The sequence below is a fragment of the Thunnus albacares genome, chromosome 23 (assembly GCF_914725855.1).
Source record: "Thunnus albacares chromosome 23, fThuAlb1.1, whole genome shotgun sequence".
Lineage (NCBI taxonomy): Eukaryota > Metazoa > Chordata > Actinopteri > Scombriformes > Scombridae > Thunnus > Thunnus albacares.
The window spans coordinates 24,447,929-24,473,852 of NC_058128.1; the positions used below are offsets into that span (position 1 = coordinate 24,447,929).

Consider the following 25,924-nt stretch of genomic DNA (forward strand, 5'->3'; position numbering starts at 1 on the left):
GGTGGAAGTATAGTAACAAAAAGACTGGAACGTTGAAAGAGATCTACTTGAAGCTTCATATTAGCTTCAGATGAACTTTTAAATACATTTGTGCAGAGAAGGAGGACTGTGGATTGTGTGAGGTCATTATGAAGGGATCTTGTAATGGTCAGTATGAACAGGAGGAATGATTACAGCATGTTTAATGTTCATGTGGGCTCCTGACTGTTGGTTTCAAACAGAACTGTCCTTTAACTGAGGTTACAACATAACTTCTTCAGCATGTGACTGAGTAGAATTTAAACTTTGGAAAAAATCAGCACTATGTGGTTTGGTTGATGTATTTCACATGAAGATCACATTCTAGAAGCCACCATGTTAAGATGAGGTAAAGCTGCTGTTTAAACACAGTGAGGATCAGTTCAGCTCCCAGCATTCACCATACTACACCTTTATACCTTCACCTGATATCACATACTTCACAATTTAGTTCCCTTTATGAGACACACACACACACACACACACACAGGAATCAGTGCCTGACCAACTGGTGGGACCCGTCTGACTTGTGATGTCAGCCCCCTGAACAACTTCCCCTCTCGGCGTTTATTCAGCATCTAAAAAAACACTCATGAAAGATTGATCATCTTCACCACACACACAAAGAGCTGCTGTGCTGCTACACGGCAAAACAAACAAGTCAGCTGACCTTTACCTGAGATCTGTGAATAAAGTCGACCGTGAGCTCAGAGAGGAGAGAGAGCGTGAATATAAATCCTCTCTGATGTAGGAAATATGCAGCGAACCACCTGTACTCACAAAACGGCGTAGCGTCACCTCCCACGCGCAGCCGTAAAAAGCTGTTTGACATGTCGTTTTTCAGTCAGTCATCGCCTTTGTTTTGCTCACATCCTTCATTCAAACATCATGTCCAGACCACCCTCTAAAACAAGCCCAGACAGCTCCTGCTTCACACTTGTCTTGACTCTAAATCCACATCCACACTGTAACACACCCTGACATTCCCACCCTGTCATATATGAAAACTCTGTTCTCTGTTCTGAGTCTCTGCTGACCTCTGACACAGTCCTAACATAAAGAAATCTAAATGATTTGCAGTATTTTTAACACCTAAATGAGCTCATATTTTAATCAGCTGCCAGTTGTTGTTGTTGGTTTTTTTTTTAGTGTAGAGCTCAGTGGATCACTATGACTCTTCAGAGTCTGTTGCACACTGTTAAAAGGCACACAAGTGAGCATTCATTATAAAATTAGTATGCAATTATTTTTAATTGTATGTTATGAGAGAGAAACCGCTGCAGTATCTATGACTGCATATCTGTGTGTGTGTGTGTGTGTGTGTGTGTGTGTGTGTGTGTGTGTGCTCTGGCATGTGTGAGTGTCAGTGAATGTGCAGCTCTGCCCTTCTTGCAGAGACGCACATTATGATTGCGCAACAAGTAAAAATAAAGCACTTTAAAGCGAGTGAGTGTGTGTGTTTAATGGTAACGGGTTGGTTTCACTACTGAGCCACTTGCAGGTGCGGGTTTGCAACATTGGACTCGTGCAGAACTCACAAATTTCTGAGAGTGAAACTGTTTGAAATATTTGGATTCTTGTGCAGATACCCGAGCTGCTGTAAAGAGACTAAAACTAGCTGAAGATCAGGAAGTATCTGATGAAAGAATAAGGATCTGACCAGACATCTGATGCAGGACTAACAATTGTTTGGATGATCTTTTAATCTATAGATTATAATGAAACTATTCATTTTTAATCACAGTTTCCCAGAGTTCAAAGTGACGTCTCTGGATTTCTTGTTTTGTACGTCCAACAGTCCAAAGAGCTGCAACTAACTGTTATTTTCATTGTCCATTAATCTGACAATTATTTTCTTGATTAATCTATTAGTTGTTTGGTCCTTAAAAATGTCAGAAAATGGTGAAAAATGTTGAAAATGATGTCTTGTTTTGTCCACAACACAAAGATATTCAGTTTACTGTCATAGAGACTAAAGAAACCAGAAAATATTCACATTTAAGACGCTGGAATCAGAGAATTTGGACTTTTTCTTAAAAAAAAAAAAAGACTCAGAACAATTAATCTATTATCAAAATGGTTGGTGATTAATTTAATAGTTGTCAACTAACTGATTGATGGACTAATGGTTGTGGCTCTAACTCAAAGATATTCAGTTTATTATCATATAATAATAGACTGACAGCAGAGAATGTTTGGAGTGTAGACTTGACACTGACTTCAATGATTAATTGGCAAAATTAACCAATTCATTTTCTATCAATCAACTTCATTTATTGACCAGTCGTGTGCTTGACTGATCCTGCCATGATCCATTTTGATTTGTTGACTTTATTTACAATAAAGTAAACAAAAAGAAACTTGAATGACAAAAAACCTCTGTCAACCTGATGTCATCTGTACAGTAAAGTTCAATCCTCTACACACAGTCAGCAGGAAACAAGCATGAAGTATGCAGGCAGTCTGTGGCTGGAGGGGATTCATAACTCTATTAATTATTATTATTATTATTACTATCATTATTATTATTATTATTATCATCATTATAATAAAAGAACAGAGGACTGCAGAGAAACTGATGCCCACGTTCAACAGAACAACAGTTAAAGTCCTGAACTTGTAGATGAGACTCTCACTCCAACAACAGATACTTCATTCATTCATTCATTCATGACAAACAGCCATCAGCCTCTTCATCAGTGCTTTCACAGTGTCTGTATCTGGGTGTGATTGTGATTTAATCTCATGTAAAAACAAGTAAAGCAGCAACAACTCCATTTATCAACTCAAAATGCTCCCAAAAACACAAACTGATTTAATTATCATGTCAAAGAGCCACAGATGAACAGACAGGAGAGAAACTCCACCCGGTCTAGGCTTCAGATATGCCAACAGATAAGCAGCTGGTTGTATCAGTTGAGAAATCTGCAGCAGCTGTAGTTTTGTTATTATCAGCAGCAGTGAAAACACTCCTCCAACAGGCTAGAGCTGGAGAAAGCGGGAACTTTTTGGAGGGGAAGTGAAAGCTGAAATAATCCGGTTTGTGGGCTGAACAGGGTTTGGCCACCGATTGACGAGGCTTTTAAATCTAAAAGCAAAAGGATATCAAACTAGAGTCCGTGAACCAGCAGGGGGGTCTCGGGGAGGATATAGAGACGGTGCCCGCGTCACATTAATGACAGTAAATTTTAAAATGATCTGCTTGAGGGAGAAAATGAATGGTGACCACTGAAAGCATATATTAACATATCCCTCTGCCCTGGTGAAGAAAACAACTGAGATTTTTTTTTTTTGGGTGGGGGCCCCTGATAAAAAACATCTGGTAGAGGATGAGCAGATGTATATTGAATACACAATAGATAGCCTAATTGATTGACTAGTTTACTGCATGTTAGTCAGGGATTATAAGTAGTTTAAAGCATCTGATAACTCTATGGGCATTTTTATTATATCTCTGCTTTACAGATAATTAATTAATTAAAAAGTAATCAGCAGATGCTGATTAGTAGCAGAATTAATGTGGTGTGTTTAAGCTACATGTTCGTGATGGTCCAGACACAAAGAAACTAAACTTTTAAGTCAAGTTGCTGAAACTTGGACCACCCTGCTTCGGAACCACGTAAGATCCTGCAAATAAAAGAAGTGCTGGAACTAACTGGGACTAAACTCACTCTGCCGGAGGAGCGACTTCTGCTGGAGACGACGGGCGGCGGCAGCTCCTCATCGCTGGAAAAGGCGTCCAGAGTCGCGGCCGTAACACGCTGCTTGTTCTGAGCAGTCAGGTTCTTCAGATACAGCTGCACGTACACGTCCTTGGTCGGGTTGCCGCTCGGAAGCTCCACGTTGTGGGCCAGCAGCTCGCTCTTCAGCTTGTCCTTGGTGAGCGAAGACGGGTCTTCCAGATACTCCGGCATGTCGGCGTGCGGATGGAGGGACAGATTTACAGTCGCCGGGGTACGTTAGCTAGCTTACGCTGAAGGGAAGAAATGCTATAAAATCAGGGGAGGTTTGGTCTGAGCGGAGCGGCTAACCAGCGCCTCTTACCGGAATTAACTCGCAAAGCAAAATACTGACTACGGAGGAAAGGAGTGTGCCTCAAAGGGAAAAGAAGCAATAAAAAAGAGGACGAATATGAGTCGCTGTCGTTGCTCTCGCTTCCTCCTCTACGCAGAAGAAAGGAGAAATGAAAATAGCAGCTGCTGAGTGACTGTTCAGGTAAACGTGCATCGGGGGATGACCCGGACCGGACGTGACTAACTGTAGAGGCGGGCGGCTATTGGTCACACGTGGTTTGAAAAGCTTTTCTTATTGGTGGGACAAACATGCAACTATTGAAAATGAACCGCACGTCACAACTTTGAGACACGCTTCTCAGTCAGTGTTTTTAAATCACCGCTTACAGAAAGGTTCATTTAAAAAACACCATAGAAATGTTACACTTTGTTTATTTGATCAGCATATTTAAGATCTAATGGTTGAAAAAAATCATTATGGAATTTTTAAACCACATAACAAAAGATAAAGTAGTTTACAGCTTCTGATGGGATGCGATTAGTCTTCCCAAATTGCTAGTAAAGCTTTCAAAGTTCTATCAACAGGCTTTATTGTCGTAGAAATTATTATATTCACAGTTTTTCACCACACAAGGTGAACAACACTAACATTACAATATAAGAGCATTCAATAAGAATAAGAGCATTTATTACGAAAATCGGACCGAAATGTTTGATGTAATCTCTTTAGTGAAGATTTTCTCAAAATGAGATCTTTTCCAGTAAAATACAAGTAATTATTTCTGTAACTAAGTCTATTCACATTGACATGTGAGCCCGGTTTCAAAGTTGATCTAAAATGCACAAACGTAGAAAGAACTTCAGTAACCGCAATAAAGTTTCACCCAAAGAAAAAATCCTCTGGAATTAACAGTTTGCATCAGAGCTGGTTTTACACCTTCAGTTCTGTATTTCAAACAAGGTCGGGGAAGTTCATCTTAAACCCAACACAACATTTTCCCCTGTAAAAAAATCATTTCCAAATTTCCTGACATCGATGATTAATGCACAGTTTGTAAACTAGAGCCAGAGGCAGTAACAGCAGGTGTTTCTGGGGAAGTTTTGGAACAACATAAAGGAATTTATTTTCAACAGAACCAGACACTGCAATGATTGTACCTGAAGATTTAATAACCAAATATGAATATGAAATATTTAGGTTTCATTGTTGTCTAATTCTGTGAGATGGATCGTGTAAATGGACAGACACAAAAATAAAACTATTCATTGTTCATCTTTTGATTGTAATTGGTAAATTTCATATCCATACATTTTCCATGTTTCCTGATTTTAGTTTGATAGAATTCATTTGTACATGAGGACTGTTACAGTAATGACAAACAGTAAACATACAGTCATATGATGATCAACTGTTTCCTTATTATTGCTAGTGCATTGATTTATTTATACCATGTATTATTTTAGACAATTTTATAAGTATTTCATAATTGAATGTTTTTAATGTGTATGTATCATTGATTCTATATATTTATCACTTGACACTGAACATATGTAACTGATCATTGCATAAAGCAGAAAAAGAAAAAGCAGCAAGACAATGAATAATATGAGTGAACATGTTCACGGTGGTGCTATGATTTTAAATGTATTTGCTTTATGTTGTTATAAAGAAGTGCTTTTGTTTGCATATTACAGATTTGATATGAAATGATTACATAACCCCATCTGGCACATGTGACAACAGAGAAGAATTAAGACGACCAACAACAATGTGCTTTGCTTTTTGTGCATAACTGAAATAAAACAGTAATGCATTTGTTTATTTAAATCACTGGACACAAATAATGACACAGAAACCAAAATGGAAAAAAAACCCCAGTGACATTTCTTCCCTTTCCACTTTGTCACAAAACAATATTTACTTTTATTTGGACATTTAACTTTTTATACTCAACCAGTACAACAACTGTGAATATTCAAATGTTTCTGAAGAAATGAAAGCACCTCATCTTTAGCACAAACTGTGCAACAACCTCCAGTATTCTTGTAACTGAACTGAAAACAAAAAGGCATTGGTCCAGCTCATTAAATACATTAATTATGAAACCAAAACTGATCTTAGCATCATGTGGTTTAGGGGATTGTGAATTTAAAATAAGTTGAAGCAGACATAGAGGACTGGGCTGATCAGAGAGAAAGCAGGCAGCGATGACACTCACGGCTCTACTGCTTTACTCTGCAGCCCACACTGTCCATGTGACTGCAGAAATCTGTGTCTGTGTGTGTGTGTATGTGTGTAAGATGGTTGCTCTATGACAGACAGGCCAGTCATAATATCCACATCAGTTCCTGATAGATGGAGATGCTCTGGACTCTGCTCCTTGCTGGGGGCCTGATAGAACACGCTGGAACACCCCTCCGCTCGTCTCTTTTCCTTCTCATCCAGTTTTCCCAAACAGCAGCGCTCTGTCCTCAGGCTTTGATCTCAGGGGTCGAGGGGTACAGCTGCTCAGAGTTCTCTGTCCCCAAGTCGTCTGAGGAGTAACGCAAAACAAAAAGAGAAAAGGTAGAATTAGAAGAATCATCCCGGTATTTGGAAATGCCACGATATTGCTGCTGCACAAATCCACTGATGTACAGTTAAGATGGGATAACCATGTAGCAACTAACAAGGTTAAACATGATAACATGACAGATGTCAGTTAAGCAAACATCTTCCAAAAAAATATGTCCTACAGCCTCACATCCCTGATATCCCCCAAAAAAAGGGCACATGTAGATGTACATACTACATGGGTGTCTGTACAATGTCCACACATGTGCAGTCAGTGTATCTAGGTGCATACAGTCCTGGTTGTCCACACAAACGTCACATGAACAGCTGACAAACTTAATACATCACGTGGACCTTCACAGGTAAAAGAAACAAACTTTGCCTTTAAGAGGAGGCTTCCATTGTCAACACTCACACTTGCCAACCCTGGATGAATTTTATGAGTTTTACTTCAGTGACCTGGATGTGTCAGATGCAAATCACTGTTGTTCTCACAATGAATTATTGTACTTAATTTGCATAGATGCAGCAGTCAAACAGACACAGATATGATAATTCTTGATACCAAGAACAGCTTGTTTACAAAAATATGTGCTGATGCCAACACTGTTAGTTGCTCATTTATGCTTGTTTGTCCATTCGTCTTTCACCTGCATAAACACAGATGACCAAGGAAGACAGTTTCACTCAGGCTACACACTCACCTCCCACTACTGCTGCATTTATACAGTTTACATTATACACACCTCCACCATAATCAATGTTTAAGCCAATTTGATTTTTGAAAATATGATTTTCAGCTAATTTGAACACACACCTACCTAGCAGGCCACAGGCCCATTCTGCCTTCTACATACACGTGTGCACCTCCTGCTAACTTTCTAGGCAGAGTTATTTCTACGGCACCCCCCCCCCCCCCATTGTGCCATGATCTGCTCCTCTCATTACTGTTACAGGTTTAAGTTATGAATACACACTAAGAAAAGTCAGGTTTAACAATCTACGACATACTTAAATGCCTGGTGAACAAGCACACCAGCTTGAAAATGACATAACATTATGCTAACGTTATTAACATTAAATATTTTCCTGAGGTTGGCAGGTCTGCCTTAACTTAAATTAACTCAATTCACAATTTCAACTTTCCACATCCACCTCAGTCCGTTTACATCTGCAAAGGAGTTAAAAGAAGCAGCTGGAGTGAGGAGGAGGAACAACAGGGATAAAATCCATGTCATGTTGATGATGATTAGAGTCTCTTAAAATGACATCATGCATTTGTCATCTTGATTCATCCCCGCTTGATATTTGGGTGAAGGCAGGGGGAATGAATCTGGTGCTATGATTGGTCGAACTCTTCTTCTTCTTTTGCTTTTCAGCAGACTAGATGCTGCTGCCTCCTACTGTTAGACTTGAGTACTGCATGTGCACAACTGAACTCAGACATCAGCAGCTTTTTGTGTAGTTAAGAGTGACAAATTATACCAGCGTACTTTGATGTCAAAATGTGTACAGGTTGGCAGGTCTGGTTTTTAATCTGTCTCTGTCTCCACAACCTTATAGAAGTACAACACTAAATCTCTGGAGTAATAATGAAACAATATCAATCACTGCCACCAGGACATTAGAAGAAGTGCAATCACATATTGATATTTGAACTTCTTGAGAAGTTGGAGTTTTTCCTCAATGACTTCCATACAGGTGGTCTGTTATTTAAAGCATTAAACTACTATTTAAGCACTAAACTAGTGAAGTTGGAGACTTACCGGGAAGGACACACTTCCACAGGCCGTAGGTTTTCCCCACCGCTGTCTGCCACAGTCGCAGCGTGCCGTCCTCAGAGCCGCTGGCGTACAGCTCACCATCAGGGCTGAAGCGTACACAGTGCACTGGACCAAAGTGACCCTTATAGGACTCTACAGACAGGAAGAACAGCAACAGTGTTAGGTGGACTTGTAAAAAAATGTGACTTGACATTTGGACATCCTGTTTTACCTATCCTAGTCTTTACATATGTTTTGTTTAATCTTTTAAATGAACTTTGTTTTGGATTTTGACTTAATCATTAAAACATCTGGAGTAAAAGTTCATCAGTGCTCCTCACCCAGCTCCTCCTTGGTGCTGTAGTCAAATTTGTAAAGCTTGAAGTCTTCTCCACCAGCGACAAAGAAGTCCTTCTCTGGGTGGAGGGAGGCTGAGTTGATGGGAGCTGGGGCCTCCACAGTCTTGATCAGGTCCAGGCTGGAAATGTGAACAAAGTTACATCAACAGTTTATGTCACTGTGGAGAAGCATCACGTCTACAGCAGCAGTCTCTTACTCTATTCAGAGTGGATCCATTTAAATTCACCAGTCTCAAGTTGTAGATGGAAAGAGAGCTTTGGATTATCAACCATAACAGACTCAGCTGTTTGTTTCCACGTAGCAGCACTGCTACGATAACAAGAAGTCTACGTTCTATTCATTCAGCCACACTCCTTGACTGTGATGCATTATTTTGTTGATTGACAACCAAAAGAAGAAAAAGATAAGAGATTTAACTGTTCTAATATGTGGAAATGTGGATCTTGGAAACATAGTGTGGACAGAATACCATTGTATTCCCATTAGTGTGGGTGTGTTAAAGGGTGTGTGTCAGACTGTGGTGTACCTCAGAGCATTGTAGAAAGCGATCGTCTTTCCGTATGTGATCACGAGAATCTCTCCGTCAGCCACATACTCCATGCTGCTCACTGATGTGTCGAACGCCAGCGTCTTCACCTCCTCCATGGAGGTCCTGTCCCACAGCCTGGACACACACACACACACACACACACACACAGGCTACAACATTAATGTGCTTGATTGGCAGGATGATGAGATGAAGTAGTAAAACCATGAGCAGCACTTTCACTGACCGTATGGTTTTGTCGTCGGCAGCGGAGAGGATCTGCTTGTCGTTGTTGCACCACAGGGCTTTCTTGATGGCTGAGGTGTGACCTGCAATCTCCTGTGGTGCTGAAGAGACACAAACATGTAACGGTCAATGACATGTTTTTATTACTGACTAAAACTGTCTGTTTTTCACATGTTTTTAAATGAGATATGTCTCCAGTAGGGGTCAGTGTTGCTCTGACAAGAGCAGAACTTACAGGAAATGATAAAGAAACCCCCCCAAAAAAGAAGCATGTTCAACCCTTCAAAATAAATCTAATGTATCTTTGCATGAACACGTTTCCTGACGTGCTCGCTCACCTGCTTCAGGGTTGCTGAGATCATAGATGCGCAGGAGCTTGTCGTTTCCTCCGGTCAACAGACAGTTGCTGTCCTGAGAGGCACAAGTAAATGAGAGACAATAACAGTTTCAGAAACATCCCAATATCATCATCATCATCACATTCATCAATGCATATAGCATTTGTACAGGATTTGAACACTTCCTCCACATTCAGACGCTGCACTGACCTGAGTAAAGGTGACAGTCTTGACGATGTGTTTGTGTGCCAGTGTGAGGACCTCGTCTCCACTCACTGCATCCCACACCTTTCTGAAAAGCACAGCGGTCATCTTTTCATTAATAATATCAGTCTTTGCATGTATGTTTGAAAGCAAAAAAAAGCAAAGCAACAAGCATCTTTAGAAGCAAATACACAAAACACAATACAGGAATCCAAACAATGGCAAAAATCTAAATCCAATGACTGATTATTAATGCCAGATCTAACGCTCTGCTGAACTGTACTTAGTGTTGCTTACTGAGAAGCCGGGCTGGTTCTGACGATGCACATTAATTACGCCATACAGATGAACGTTCAATTGCAAAAGAAGTTTTAAAATGAATCAGCGTGTAACAGAACTTCCTTCATATCATGATTTCCTTCTCACTGCTAGAGAGCAGCTGCCACCACAGTGAGAAGACAGGTCTTTAGGTTCCCTCTCTCATGTTGATCACAATGACATGGTACAGCTCTTTCATGTGTTTTTCAGTTTTTGGACAGACAAGCGGCTACACAGAATGTCATGTCTGTTGTTGGTTTTGGTCTTTTAAGAGGAAATGCTGTCGTTAAAAAGATAAAACATAACACCAGCGCTGGTGGACCATCAGGAGATGCAAATGGTGTTGCTGCACCCGGACATGGGGCCTGTTGCACCAGCCATGGTGTCCATACCCCTTTATTTAGTTGATCATTTTTGTTTAATTGCATACGTTTTGTCCTCTTATATGACTGGCTGTGGCTCAGGAGGTAGAACAGGGCGTCCACTGATCGGACGATCCCCGACTCCTCCAGACCGCATGTCAAAGTGTCCTTGGACAAGATACTGAACCTCAAATTGCTCCCACAGGCTGTGCCATCAGTGTGTGAATGTGTGTGTGAACGGGTGAATGTTGGCATGTAATGTAAAGTGCTTTGAGTGGTCAGAAGACTAGAGAGGCTCTATATAAATGCAGGACATAAGGGCAATCAGTGTGATGTTATTCTGCTAGTGAACACCAACTTTATATTTTACACTAATAATGACTACCTGGACAGGAATCCTGCCTGGAATAAAAGAAATTGGGCGCAGTTATTAATATGAAAATACATTGATTACTCAGTCTGTTAGTACGGTAGGTTATATTCCCTGTTTGTCCTGTTTTTAACACAAAATGGAAAAACCTTTATTTGATCTTTGGCATGATTACCATGGTGAGCAAAGTGATTCTACTAATCTAAAACTCTCTACTGCTCTTTATTATTAGACACTTAATTGTAAACTCAGTACTTGATCCATGTCAGGATACTGTAGGATCCATTTTTCCAGAGATCTGATTGGTCAGTTTCCACATTTTGATCTGATTCTAATCAGCTCTGGTCTGGAGCAGCTGAGCTGTGCAGTATAAGTTACCATGGTTACCAGTTATAAGTGATCCAACTTTGTGATGCTGAAAAACATGAGTTAAGCCCAACAATAGCTGGATAACCCACTAATCACTTTGTTATAATTGACATTAATTATGAAAATTATGTAAAATCTATATATTTAATAGGAAGGGTTTAGGTGGAAATGTGAGTATTGACCACATCACATGCAAACTTTGTGTTTTACTAAAACTCTAACAGTTCACATGGATGTGTCTTTGCATGTCTTTGGAGAGAGAGAGCTGTATCCCGGATGAGTGTATTATTAGACATCTTTTTCCAGACATGCATGTAGGCAGGAGTGTTTTAGCCCCATACAAGACTGGACTCTCCACTCACGCTGTGAAGTCAGCTGCAGCTGTGGCTGCCTTGGTGGCGTCTGTGTTCAGAGTGGCTCCCCAGACAGCGCCTTTGTGACCCAGAAACGTTCCTATCCAGTCCCCTGTGTCTCCCTGGCGCAACATGGGCTTGCCATCTGAAAAAAAGGAAAGTATAGAGGGTTCAAATCTATCATATCCAGACTGTGTACCAGCAGATGACAGCTGTGACAAAACATGTGGATACTGCAGTCAACAGGTGTCTCAGACTGCCTCACTTTGAAGAGGTGTGATTTAGCTTTGAGAAAGCTGCTTTCAGGGAGCCAAATTCAAGACTTCCCAGAAAACCATTTCATTCAAACATTGAGTGACTAATTTAAAAGACAAAACAATGACAGTCGATTAAAAAAATGTGGCACCGAATATTACAATAAAACCAACTGACACATGAAAATTAAAGGTCTTTGTTACACAAAGCAGACAGGATTCTGAGTAAAGTAGTTACAACCTTACCCGTCTGGATTTACTTCTTGTACGTTAACCGCTTTGAATGTCTAACGTTAGACGTTAAGACCTTTTTCATCCATTTAATAAACCCTATATGCTTCATGGACTCACCTTTGCAGGCGCTGATGAGGAAGTAGCCATAGGGAGTGATTCCACTGAAGGCGAGGTCCACCACAGGCCGGGTGTGCCCGGAGCAGGTGAGGGGAGTCTGTCTCATTGCCATGATCCTCCAGCCGGGCAGGAGACGATTCGCACGGGAGGAGACGGTAACACCGGGTACAACGCTAGTGGCTAGCTAGCTGGCTGGGTAGGCTAGCGAGCTAAATGAAAGACAACACAACGAGCTTGCTGGAAATTTGTTGAGTAATTTCAGTTGGCCGACAGTTGGTGGTTGGTTTGGTTGTGAATGAGTCAGAATTAACTCTGTTGTATGTTTGTCAAACTAAACGGCGGGTCTTCCTCCCAGCTAAGGAATGGCTATCGTGCTAATAGCTACAACATTGTAACTAACTAGCAACGTGCAAGGCAGCAACTCCCGCTGACGCGATATAAGCCAGCGTTCCGCGAGCAGGGGGTATCACATCCGGTAAATTTATTTTCAGAATAAAAGCTATTACTAAAACAAACGTAAGCCTATGGATTCAGAGACGTTTTAAATGTCAGCACCAAAGATCCCCTCCACACATGCACCAAGACATATACAATACTCTGCTTGGAACAATAATGTGTGTCTGATGAACTGGAGAGAGAGAGGCCATGGCCAATTCACATGGAAAATGTTTCTCTATTTAATCGAATCACACCCCTATCTGTAATTACATTTTAGACACCCATAATAGTCTCCTACTTCACTGTAAAGTCCATTCTCAGTGTATGTGCACTGGAGGCTTCAAGTTTCTACATCACACTGGTGTAAATTGAATATGGACCAGAATTGGCTCGAAACTAGTTGTGATGTCATAAATCATGCTCATAGGCCCACCCCTTAAAATCAGATTTTCAATGAGCACAGAGAAACTTTCTGCTTTCAGCAGATGGATGTAAAAACAAATTCTGTACATACATCATTCTGCACAGTGAAGCTCAAACATCCAACTGTATTAACAAGAAGAAAAACATATTTTTGAGTGGAGGGGGACTTTAAATAAATAATAATATGAAAAACTAATCATATGAGTAAACACAAAATATATTTGCAGGAAATTGTGGAATAATCCATTCATCATAATAAAATGTTATTACATCCTGCTTCTTTTCACAATAACAGAATTAATTGCTGCTTATTTTTGTTTCATTCCAGCAGTTTTGATTTCGGAATAGTGTTTTTTAAACAAGCATGCAGGGTAGTACTATGTCTGACATTTGCTTTGCAGTATGAACAGTGAGCTAAACAACATGAGTGGCACTGCCCTGTTTGTCTTGACTGATTGATTTTGTGATGAAATTTATGTCATTGTGAAATTATTTCACATTATGAAATAAAACAATCTTTGAGGAAAAAAATACATTAAAAACTGACTTCGGGAAAAAAAAGATATTTTTAAAATTGGAATACAATAAAGATTACCTGAAAAAATGCAGAAATTTGGGATTATTTCACAATTTCATAGTTATATTATGTATTTTATCTTTTACAATTCATCTGATTATTTATTTTAAAATAAATTATTTATTCATTTAATGTTGATTACTTCAGGTCATGCAAAATTACACTTTTAGTAAAGTTACAGCTAATAAAAAGCTTGGTAGACAATAACACAGTTACAGACAGACCTGCAGTATTTTTCAAAACGTTCATTTTTTTATTTCCAGTGGTTCTTTTTTTCCAAACCACCTAAGCCATTTGCACAATACCGTATAGCATATTCCATTATTTATATGACACTTACTGTTAATATAAGCTTTATCTATGAATATGCAGTGCAATAGAAATCTATTGGCGCTTTTATTTTGAAAGCTTGACACCGACTTCTTCTAGTGCTCCACCTGAGGAGAAACGCAGCACTGGTATACTGCTGCCCCCTGCAGGAGACTCATACGTTCTCCAAATACTCGAATAAACCATATTTGATTTACACAATAAACTGTTGGTAGTGGTAGGTTTTCCTCTTCCGTGTTCTCTCTCAAAATGCTGTTTATAAAGATACCATAAAATATAATAATGAAATGCATCTCACTGTAGGGATGGTAGCTTTCTATTGCAAAGTGATACAATATTATAGAGATAAAATATTAAGTATAAAAATGTTATTTGTTCGGGCACCCATATCCTAAATTTCTCAGAAAGAATACCAGAATATTATAACTTTTATAGACGTGAATAAGCACCTCTTTTGTGCTTTTTGAATGACTGCACCACTAATTCCTCTTTAAGAAATAGTGTTTTCTTCGCTTTTTGATGTTTGCATCCTTCTAATGTCTCCTTTTGGATAGGCTACTCATGGATAAGCATTATTATTATTATTATTATTATTATTATTATTATTATTATTATTATTATTATTAGTCTATACAGTATTATTATATTAGTAACCTGCCAACAGAGTAGGAGAATGATGTAGGCATTATAACTGCAGAGAAACTTCTCTGTAGTGCTGTGTGATCGTCGGGCGCATGTCGCCTCTGTTATTCTGTGTGATGGTGAGGCAGAGCTGTATTCCTCTCATTGAGGATCCAAAACCTGTGAGCCTGCGGCAGGATGACAGAGAGCGGGGAGTGTGCCTTGCTTCACGGCTGCAGGCAGAGATGGCGACCTGAAGCCGGTGAATAAGCAGAAAAACAGAGGGAGGGGAAAAGGATGCGGGCAGCGGATGATGAGAGGCTGCATCACTCAGAGCATCACAGGCACAAGATGACTTTCTCTGGAGATGATGACAGAGCTTTGAGGATATTCGCGGATGTTTATTGTCCTTTATTACATGAGATTTGAAACAGCAGTGTGAGTCCTCGGAGGGGAGGCGGTGGGGGTTTGTTGTCTACCTCAGCTGTTTCCCCCTCCGGCGGGGCTCTCTGCTCATCCGACGCAGGGAGGAGAGGGCAGAGGGAGGGAGAGAGGGGCGATGGCTGCCGGTGGAGCAGGATACGGGGACACGGTGGAGCAGTGCCGGGCCGAGGTGGAGCGCCTGAACCGGGAGCTGGCGGAGGCCAACCGCGAGAAGATCCGGGCGGCGGAGTGCGGGTTAGTGGTCCTAGAGGAGAACCAGAGCCTGAAGCAGCAGTATGCCGACCTGGAGGCCGAGCAGGAGGCGCTGAGGCTGGAGCTGGAGCAGCTGCAGGAGGTGAGCTCGTATGGTTCATTACTCACAAAGTAAAGCATTAGATTATTAGTTATGACCCATTTCATAAGTCATTTCTCCTCGGAGGAAGAATTCGTTAGGCTACACAAATAGTCTGATGTTACACTACACTTGCACTCTTCAGGCATAGAAGACTACAAGTTAAAGAAAAAAAAAGATTTGTAAGAGATTTAAGCTGATTTATTATTAATATGAATAAATCAACTAATTTTGATTACTTATGGCTCTGGGGGCTCTAATTCGCTTCATTACCTTTTGTTACACCTGCTGAACACCTAACAACAGAGGCCCAGATAACATGGATTGTGACCAGTAGGCTCAAGAGGGTTGTCGCCTATGACTTGTCAAATATTTTTCTGTCTATGGAAGATCGTTCCCGCCAGGAAAATGCCCTAAACGATCAAATTAACATTCTTAAAGGGACTCACCAGCAATTTACTGCAGCACTTTTATAAAGTTATAGGGACTTGAGAAACAGATTAATTAAAGAATAATCAAAATCGAAGCAGCAGAGGCTGAGCTATCCTGACTTTTAGTCTCCAAAAAGGTATGATCATACCTTTCCCATGATGCAACTCAGTGGAGTCTCTTCTTCGATCGTCTCTGTAGAGCTGAAACGATTTAGATCGATAGAAAAATAATCTGCAATGATTTGAATGAATTGAATAATCATGTCAGTGATTCTTCAAGCGAAAAACACCAAAAATCCTCTGCTTCTTGTTCAAATGTGAGGAATTTTAATGCTTCTCTCTGTTATATATCATTATAAACTGAATATCTCTGAAATTTGGACTGTTGTTTGGACAAAACAAGATATTTTAAGACGTTATTTTGGGCTTTGGGAAATTAATGGATGTTTTTTCATTACTTTTTGATATTTCATAGACTAAACAATTAATCGATCAATCACTAATCAATCACTATTACAATGAAAATCATCGTTAGTTGCAGCCCTACTTCTCTGCCTGGTAGGGGTGCAATGGATCACAAACATCACGGTTCGGATTGTATCACGGATTTGAGTCATGGATCAGATAATTTTTCAGATCAGCAAAAAGAAAAAAAAAGAAAAAGAAAACTTTGCTCTCCATATATTCTGTAAAACACTTACAGCAAGGAACTTTTGCCCTTGGTCTTAAATGAAAACAATATTTAAGCTGTCCAATGTTTAAATAAAATCTTAAAATATATAAAATATTCAAAGCTCAATTGTTGAATTAAATTGCAATATGAGGCATGATACTGTCCTCATGGTAGTGAATGAAACTTCATCAAAACTCGATGATAACTTATAAATATGAACACGTCTTGTCCTGCAGCTTAGCTTGTTGAACGACCCCCCAAACAAACATTCACCAGGGAAAAGTGCACCGCTAACGTCAGTTAGCAGCTAGTTAGCCAATTAGCTGCTCAGCTGCAGCACATTGAGCAGGTATAAATATACCTGCAGATGTCACTATGGACCCGTTAGATGCTGGTTCGGTCATTGCACTTCAAAATCCCTGTTATCAACATGCTGTCTGTCCATGACTTGTCCTTACAGCAGTTTGTTTACTTGGTCTCCAATGAGACATTCAATTTTACTCCGCGGTTCACATGCGTGCCAAATCGTGGGGGGCGATCTGTACAGATCATGGATCAACTATGTTCCATTACACCACTACTGCCTGGTAATAACACGTCTTTCAAATTCTACGCCCCCAGTTTGTAACATAGGTTTCCTTTAAAAAAGAGCCACAGAAGCATCATACAACTGTTTCCACAGGCTGAGTAGCACACCTTTTAACAACATAACTTGATGGAGTGACCCTTTAAGTTTTAAGTCACAACTATGGTTTTCATTTTGCCTTACTGAGTCATAAGAGATAGATATTGTCCCAAACATCAATAGCCACAGTTATAATTGTGAGACTTAGTCGGACTTACTAAATTTAAATGATAAGACATAGGTCTTGTGACTTAGGAGACTAGTTTGAGAGAGTGTTGAAAAGTTTAGGGAAGCTGCTGTCTGCTACTCATTGTCTGCTACTCGTAGGCTTATTGCTGCCTCTTGTGGCTGATGTGGGAAAAAATACGAACTACTGTTTCTTACCAACCGTTTTACAGTGGATGTTTCATCATCACCATCATCCATTTACCACAGAGGGCAGTAATGAGCCTGGCTTGGCACATCAGAATGTGGCACAAATGCGGTCAAACCACACAAAGGTGAGATTTGTCTTCAAGAAGTGGGTAGCTCCCGGTCTGAAAAGTGAAGCCAACGCGGAAGTACCTTAAACCTGCATTCTTTCTAATGAGCAGGGGGAGACTCCACTGGTTGCAAAAAGAAGTCTGATTGTGTGGAAGTCTACGAGAAAATGACCCTACTTCTCACTTGATTTATTACCTCAGTAAACACTTTCCTAATGAGTTTATGGTCTCAATCGCTTAAATTATGGTCATATTTAGAGTAAAATACACGATAAAGGCTACCTTGTGATTGACAAGTTGCTATCATGGCAACAACGTTGATAAGATAACGTAACCATGGTGTGACCCCAGATTCACAGAGTATAGGCATCGCACTATTTCACAGTGTGTTTTCAGTTCATGAAAGTTAATTGCAACATTCTGGTCATCTACAAAAGTCTTGTTCAGCGTTTGGTTGCACTAAAAGACCCTCTAAGGAGTTGGCTGTTCAGTTTTTCTGGTCAGAACATAGTTTTAATGATTTTAGGCCTGTTTTTTGCTAGCGAACATTAGCATTGTAAATGAACTGTGCTAACCAAGCCAGTAGCTAGCGCTAGGGTCAGCTCCACCCTCTTGTCCAAATATGGTCACTTCTGGCTCCAAATCGCTAAACTCCAGGCATTAAAACAGCATTCCACAAACCAATAGGTGACTATGTTCATATGTTTTTTACAGTCTATGGTCTTCAAACATACAGTGTGTTTTCAGTTTGATGAGGGAAAAGACTTCAAGAACTTTTAAACTATATGTGTATGTTAGATGGATTGAAGAAACCATGAGGGCATACAAGCTGCTTGTTAAATGTTGGCTAGTTAATAATACAGGTTGGTGTTGTGTCAAAGTTTGTTTCCCAGTCAGTTTGTGTTTCCAGTAGGGCAGACTCTTGTTTTAACACTAAAATTACGACTTCTAGTTCGTCAAACCTCCACCATCATTCAAATATATCTTTTCCAAATATATAGCACAATTTCTGATGATTGTGTTCATGTATTCTGTTTCACCCCCTGGCCTCAGGAGGTGATTTACCTCCACTGAGTCTGATAATCAATGTCAGCTAATGAGCAACGCCAGACTGACCTGCAATCAACTCATTTTTCTGATCGATATGCAACAGAATTTTCCAGCATGTAGGGTAATGTCTGGCAACACTAATCCACCAGTTTGTTATCTGTAATACAGATTGGGGTTGAACTCAGAAGCTGACTGTGCAGTTACATCCTGAAGGTCGTGTCTGCGTGTGTGTGTGTAAATGGCATTGAGGCGTAGAGGAAGCAGACAACAGAACCAGTTCATGAATATGACGTGTCAACAGTATGTTATTTTTAACAGTTATTTAAACAGACAAGGACACTTTGTTAATGACACCAGTGGCCTGTGGGAGTAAATACCAGCCAGGGAAGTGAAGCTTGAACACACTCACTTTTGGAAGCTTCCCAGTGCGACCATAGTACTGCACTGTTGGCTTCTTGGCAGCTCAGCTGGAGCAGCTGGGGGTTCAGTGAGTGACATAATGTAATTGTTAAAGGTCAGTTCACTACATCTTTAATAACAACCTACCTCTCTTACCCCTAATTGTATCTAGCCATGCAGATAGTTTTCTTTTTGAGATATCTGTCTCTGTCTGAGATTTCTGAGAAAAAATAAACAGTAACTTTTCTTTCAAGAAACAGAGTCAGTTCTGTGGATTATCCACAATAACAGAGACTCTGTCAACACATTTTACTAAGGCTATTCCTAGTTTCTATGAAAACAACATAAAACCAGATACCACCAGTCAAACTATTCATTCACACTAAGCAGTCTGCACCATGGCTGAATGTTGGAGCCTGTGCAGGGGTTGCAGTTCCTGTAATGACCACCCGTTAGTTTACTGACATAAAAGAGTACTCCAGAGATTTAGCATTGCACTCCTATAACATTATCAGCCTCACGACAGACAGTTGAAAAAGAATTAAAAGTGATGCAGTTTAAGATCTGGCTGTGTTATGCTACTAGCAGCTAATGTAGCCTGAAGCTGCTAGCCTCAAGCAGAGATTCTTGACTAGAGTTCAGACAAAAACACAAATCTGTCAAATAACAAACACTGTAGCAACTTTGGCAAGAAAATGCAGTGGACAAGCAGTGGTGTTGAAAAGTACGAACCACACCAACATCTAACGGGTCCGAAGTGACTTTTGCAGGTATATTTACATCCTATTTAATGTGCTGCAGATGAGCAGCTAATGAGCTATCTAGTCTGCTAACTGACGCTAGCAGTACACTTTTCCTTGGTGAATGTTTGTTTGGTGGCTCGTTCAATAAGTAAGGTACAGGACAAGATGTGTGTCTATGTTTGTAAGTTAGATAAGAAGGAGACAGGAAAGTGAATGTGCATTGTTGTTCAGTCTGTGGCTCTTGTGTTGTGTAGCAGGATACTATCAGGCTCAGTGTGACTGTCTGCCCTGCCTAACACCATGTTATTGCTTTATGAAAATGTTTGATTATCTATACAGAGATAAGGTCTCTATCTACATAGACAGAGAACTAACAGTATTCTGTCAAATAATAAAATAAATCTATCCTTTAGTTCCTGATTTTTCCTCAAAGGAGAACACAGGAATTGTGATTCACAGAGCAGATACGTATGTTGTAATAATATAACATGACATTTGAACTTTAAGATAAGGCTGTTGTTGCTTTTGCGTCCTCATAATGTGAGTTGTTAGTGAGGTCACCTTGGTCTAATACAAGACGCCCAGAGCAAAATTTAATTTTCAGAAGATTCTCTCTGTCCTTAACCATTTTCATCCTTCATCTTCACTTTCTATAAACTCTCCCACGGGCTGAACCCATCTATACACACATTGTCTTCATCTAGTCTCCATTTCAGCCCCGCTAACTCAATACCTCTCATTTCAGCTCATTTCAGTTCATTGGACAGCTATTGATCCTCTCTGTCGCAAGACGTGCTGCTCGGGGAAAATGGTCACGCTGATGTGGGAAGAATAAACCTTGCTAAATTAGGTTATTAGTTTCTCAGAAAGACAAACACCTTTAAAGTTAAGCCATGTGACTGTTTCCTGAGTCACTGTCTCCTTTCTCATCTGTCATGTCATCCCTCATTGAGAATGAATTGGAAGAAATGCTGAATGGTATTACATGGGAAAGCATACAGCAGCTTTATTACCTATAAAAGCTAAAAAAATACACATTCTGTGTGTCTACACCATCATCTTTTTTCAGCATTTTTCAACTTGTTTTAAATACACTGAAGAAGTTTCTCCAAGATGCAAGTAACTATGCACAGCAGCTTGTTTGACGGACAGCTTCCCCCGGTGAACAAAACTGCAGCTTCTTCAAAAGTGAAATGGTCAATACAACGCTTTCGATATTTTCGATTAATGATGCAGACAAGTTTGTGGACTGACACAAACCAGTCTTTTCTCTTGCTTGTCTGTAATGGATCAACGTTACATGCAGAAGGAAAAGCAAAACCTTGTTCATTGAAACCACTGCTTGAATTAAACTGGCACTTGCACATTTGATTTTTGCCCACGAGTACCTTTAAAAAAAAAAAGTCTCATGAATTTCAGCAGCTGCTGCGCCTTCCTCATTGCTTAAATTTTATTTATAATTTTGCGTTAAGGGGTTACATCATAGCATCCACAGCTATGTGTGTAGGCTTCAACACTATGCTGTAGGTTATGCTGTAGCTGACGTATGCTGCAGCAAAAATTGGATTACTCGTCAGGCTTCAGGGCTATGGCAGCTATACGACGTAGGGGCAAGAACTGTAATTAATCATTTTTTTCTGATGTTGCATGATGTGGAGATTGTTGAGAGTTAATACAACATGAACAAGTTGAAAAAATATTCTTCTTTTTAGTAACACACACCTAGTGAAGCCATTTCTGCTCACAACCCCCACTCTCTATCACAGTGAATCATACATGAATACTTTCAAACTCAGTAATGAAACAAGGTGGACCTTCCACCCTCATCACAAAGTGAATGACAGAATGTAAACGCAGTTATTATGGAGAATATAAACACCTGATCACATATGATAGATTTGTGTAATGATGTTGATATCAAATGGAGAAATCTGACACTACACTATAAATTAAAAAGTATGCTGTAGGTAACTATGGTGGGACTATAGCCTGTATATCAAGACAGACGTAGCAAGGTGTGATGTCACCTGTTGGTTTCAATGAAGCCAGTTTGAAGCCCAGAGTTGCAGCTCATCATTGACACCATCTTTTCCATTTGGAGCTTCCAAATAAGGAGTGCTGGGTGTCGCCTTTCACACTCTGGAAACACAGTTACAGCTAATACTAGCTTACTGGGAACACCAAGTGATGCGAACTTGGGCTAATGTTAGCTACTTTAGCTAAATTGTGTTAACAGGACAGGTATCATAATCAAGTCACATTAAACTTAGTGAAACATTACGACAATAGTCTGACTCAGCGCAAGTCCCAGAGCCGAGGAGAGCAGCAGGTGAACCAACTGCCAATCACGGCTTTCAATCTACACACATGTTGCAGCCATCAAAGCTACTATAAGTCTTCAAATCTTATTAACGGAGCAATAATTCCCAGAATGACCACCAGCACACTTATTAGAGGGCCTGAATATAATAAGTCATTGAAAAAAATGATTGACTTAGTTTTCTAGAAAGAAGTTGAGGCTTTTTGAATGGGAGTCAGTTGGAACATCTAGCAGCCGTCAGTGGCTCTGCAGGTACTTCAGCATTGGTTTCAGCTTCAAGCCTTGGTAGTTGTTGCTTTGGTGGGACTCTTGTTAATCTCTTGCCGTTGACCATGAATCCAACTACAAATCCACCTTCAGTTGCTAGCTGCTGAGGCTACACATAGTGGCAGTAACAGTGAGCATGTTTAAAAATGTAACATGGTTGATGTTATGTTAATGTTTATAATGGTTGCTGCCTTAGTTTTCTGCTATTTAGCACTGAACACAAGGTACAGCTAAGGCTGATGAGAATGTCATTTGTTTTGCTAGATATGTGGTTATAAACTAAAGTATTAGACAGATTAAAATTGATCTTACGATGATGATGGCACTATGAAAAGTCAAAGGATCACTAAAGTTATTACAGTTCATCCTGAGGATATCATGAACGTGAAACCAAATTTCCAGAGCAATCCATCCAATAGTTGTTGAGACATTTCACTCAAAATCACAGATGTGAACCTCACAGTAGCACAAGAGGGAAATTTAAACTGTTAAGATGTTTTTCAGAAGCAGTTGTTTTTGCACCTTGATTTTGCATTTGAAATAAAAATATGAGACCAAAAATAATTTTCTCCACCTCAGAGGGTGAACTCTTCATGAACAGTGGAGACAGAGCAGACACATCAGCGACACTGTCAGAGCTAGTCAGGAGATAGCTGAGATAAAGGGCACTGAGTGCAAATCTACATTTATATAAAAAGCCTCTTCTATAAATGATTCACTGTAGCATACTTTCAACACACAAGCACAGAATCATTACTATTTCATGGCTCATGCGAGCAACTCATATACCATTCACAAGATATTTTACTATCTGTGTTTCTTTGCATTTATCTGTACATACAGCTGACTAAATATTAGACCAGGCGTCATCAGTTTTTAGCTCAAACACCTAAAACAACATATGTCTAAGTTTTCCTGATAGGTTTTTATGTTTATACCATTGTAATATGGAATATAATAACATTACTATGTGGTATTCAGTTGGGGAAGAAGGTTTAGAGGGTGTAGCCATGCAACATCAGGCATCACAGGAAAAAATCCAATGTTGGTTTTTATTTTTTTCACTGAAAAGTGAAAAAATCTTCCATAAGATAAAAAATCTTTTATATGAAGAAGTAAGTACTGTGATCTCAGTCCATTGGTTGACTGCATTTTGCTTTTATTTCCCAAAACAATTACTAAAACAAATCAAACAGTGGATAAACAAAAATAATTAAAAAAATAGTATTGAATTAGTATGATTTATTTCACCACTAATAACTAAAACTGCATAAAGAATTTGTGATGGTATACTTCAATTTAAACCTTTTTATTCTATTTTCACAGTCACCAAATGGCACATCAGAAATGAATAATAAAAAAAACAATGTAAAGTGTCTCACTGAATATTCCAGCTGTTCCTTATTTTTTAACCAAGACTTTCTACATGAACAGGTACTTCAGTAGTCTCTGAATGAGCGCAGTAGCCAGAGGCAGCATCTCACAGGCAGCTGAGGAGCTTAAGCTCAGCAAATTGTGTCGCCGCAACTCACATATCTGACTATCTGTCACAAGTCAATCACTGTCAGTAAATGGTTAAAGTCGGAGAGACTGCTGCAGACAGTGCCTACATTTCTACATCCCTTCTGGCGATAAGATTCTGAGGCCAATTATTATTATTATTTATGTATTTATTGGGACCATGTACAGTGTTAAACATAAATGTTACTATTTGATGTACTGTACCAGAGTTAGCACAATTAAAACATACAGTGGATGAAGATATTTTTGTCCAAAGCTGCAGAGAGGGTCTTAAGTTTTCACTCTCAGCCATCACATCATTTTGTTCATGTCATGTGCATTAGCTAATTGGGGGACACGCACCGGCTGCTTTAATGTAATAATCTTGGGTCTCGCAGCAGGTGGAATGCTCACATGGCTCCATTAGTGAGCTGTAAAGAGCTAGCTACAGCTCGCTGCTAATTAGCTCAACAGGAGTCCATCCCATTGATTTGTACAGTGAGCTTCCTCCACTCTGTGCTCGGGCTCAATGCCAGCTCAGGTGTGCAACACAAAGGAGCTACAGCAATTATAGAGTATGAGGCAGATTTATCTTTGCCTTTTTTTTAAAATAATAAATCATACCAACATAGACATTGTCCCATCCTCATTATTCCTCATTTTTGTTTGTTTTTTTTTAGGTGAATTTGAGATGTACATACTTTTTACATGCATTTTCATCATTTTGTGAAACTGAGAATATACAAATATTTGCCTGCACAGTTAAGCCTTGAATTTGAGCTTCTTCTCCACTTTACTTCAGATCAGTGTGCCAGTAGTTATCTCCTCTAGCACCACTAGCACCACTTGGCATCTGCTGTGGTCAAAACAGTGCCACCACACAGAGACAGAGACAGAGACTCTGTCCTGCTGAGACCAAGTTTCTTATTCTCTTTCTATACTTATGAGGACCAACTTTTCCCACAAGAAGGGAAATTCTGATCGATGGCGGTCTATCTGAATGGGTCAGTGTGCTTCAGCTGACCCTTGGCTGAGAGCTTGGTGCTTACCACAGACTACAACCAGCAGCAGTACAGTATCCATAGCAGGCACAGCCAAATGCCTTATTTCCACTGGGAATAGGGGAGACATGTCCAGCTCACTCTTAAAAATCCTTTTTTATTCCCCCTCACTTTTACAGGTTCACTTTTCATTTACTAAAGTACCTCACCATGATGTCACTGTCCAGCTGCCAAAATCCAGGTGGGAGAATCTCTTGAGTGGATCAAAATGTTAATATGCTCATCTGAGTCTCCTTCAGTTGTTAAGTCTGCTCACAGCAATTAAACTTAAGAGCATTTTGGTAAAACACAGTGATTTTTGACACTTTTTACCCCGGGGTTTACCCTCAAGGTAACATAGATGCTGCTCTGTTTGGGCTGTAAGCTGCCTGTGAGAAAACCTGCAGACACTACTCAGGGTTGAAAAAGTCCTGCATCTACTGCATTTTCAAATAGAAAAATCTGTTTTTACTTACAGATAATTCTCCTTGAAGGATGTTAGAAATAAGTATCATAAAGTATCAGGTCTTTATCAAGGAAATTTAAGTGATTCTAGGGTGAGTGTGTTATAATGCAGCAATTTGTGTGGCGTTATTTATATATTACCATCATTATGGAAAGCATCATAACCAATGTAATCATAATTTGTCATTTGCTAGATCATTTATACAAATGAAGAAAATAGCATTGTGGGTTGAAGAAGCTCTCACTTCATTGCTTCATTCTGGAAACAAGCCTTTGCACTTGCTTGCAGGAATCCTCAGAGCTGTGAGTTAAGTGGGGTTAAAGGTTTAGTCAGTAAAGGTCCTGTCTGATATAAATCACAGCTGT

General features: G+C 39.8%; 3 protein-coding genes and 1 long non-coding RNA gene across 14 annotated transcripts in view; 2 read left to right on the top strand and 2 right to left on the bottom strand.

Moving 5' to 3' along the window:
• The window catches only part of tmpoa (thymopoietin a), a 25,867-nt gene extending 20,183 nt beyond the window's left edge, over positions 1–5,684 (bottom strand). The window contains exon 1 of one of the 9 annotated variants that reach the window (XM_044342840.1): positions 3,690–5,675. In XM_044342840.1, coding sequence (XP_044198775.1) covers positions 3,690–3,932 — 243 coding nt within the window. In that variant the 5' untranslated portion in view covers positions 3,933–5,675. Of the gene's footprint in view, positions 1–3,689 lie in introns of all 9 variants that reach the window. The other 8 variants (XM_044342841.1, XM_044342842.1, XM_044342844.1 and 5 more) reach the window with 8 other exon arrangements.
• Positions 4,150–6,202, top strand: LOC122974841. Its single transcript, XR_006400448.1, has 2 exons — positions 4,150–4,233; positions 5,727–6,202. It is a non-coding gene; the product is annotated as an uncharacterized LOC122974841 (long non-coding RNA).
• On the bottom strand, positions 5,807–12,842 carry LOC122974840 (serine/threonine kinase receptor associated protein). The gene is made up of 9 exons (XM_044342850.1): positions 12,400–12,842; positions 11,804–11,939; positions 10,029–10,110; positions 9,819–9,891; positions 9,482–9,581; positions 9,235–9,372; positions 8,690–8,826; positions 8,352–8,501; positions 5,807–6,565 (listed from the first exon to the last, which is right to left on the bottom strand). The coding sequence occupies exons 1-9, from the start codon at positions 12,509–12,511 to the stop codon at positions 6,504–6,506; spliced, it is 990 nt and encodes a 329-aa protein (XP_044198785.1). The 5' UTR covers positions 12,512–12,842; the 3' UTR covers positions 5,807–6,503.
• Positions 12,843–14,736: 1,894 nt separating this feature from the next.
• LOC122975408 (protein bicaudal D homolog 1-like) overlaps positions 14,737–25,924 on the top strand; it is a 64,768-nt gene continuing 53,580 nt past the window's right edge. For 2 of the 3 annotated variants that reach the window (XM_044343835.1, XM_044343836.1), the window contains exon 1: positions 14,737–15,566. In XM_044343835.1, the coding sequence (XP_044199770.1) occupies positions 15,348–15,566 (219 nt within the window). In that variant the 5' untranslated portion in view covers positions 14,737–15,347. The remainder of the gene's footprint in view (positions 15,567–25,924) is intronic. The other variant, XM_044343837.1, reaches the window with a different exon arrangement.

Coding starts and splice junctions, on each gene's coding strand:
- LOC122974840 (XM_044342850.1), bottom strand. CDS start 12,511: ATGGCAATGAGACAGACTCCCCTCACCTGCTCCGGGCACACCCGGCCT. Junction 11,940..12,399: donor CCTCATCAGCGCCTGCAAAG/GTGAGTCCATGA, acceptor CCTTTTTTTCAG/ATGGCAAGCCCATGTTGCGC. Junction 9,892..10,028: donor AGACTGTCACCTTTACTCAG/GTCAGTGCAGCG, acceptor TGTGCCTCTCAG/GACAGCAACTGTCTGTTGAC.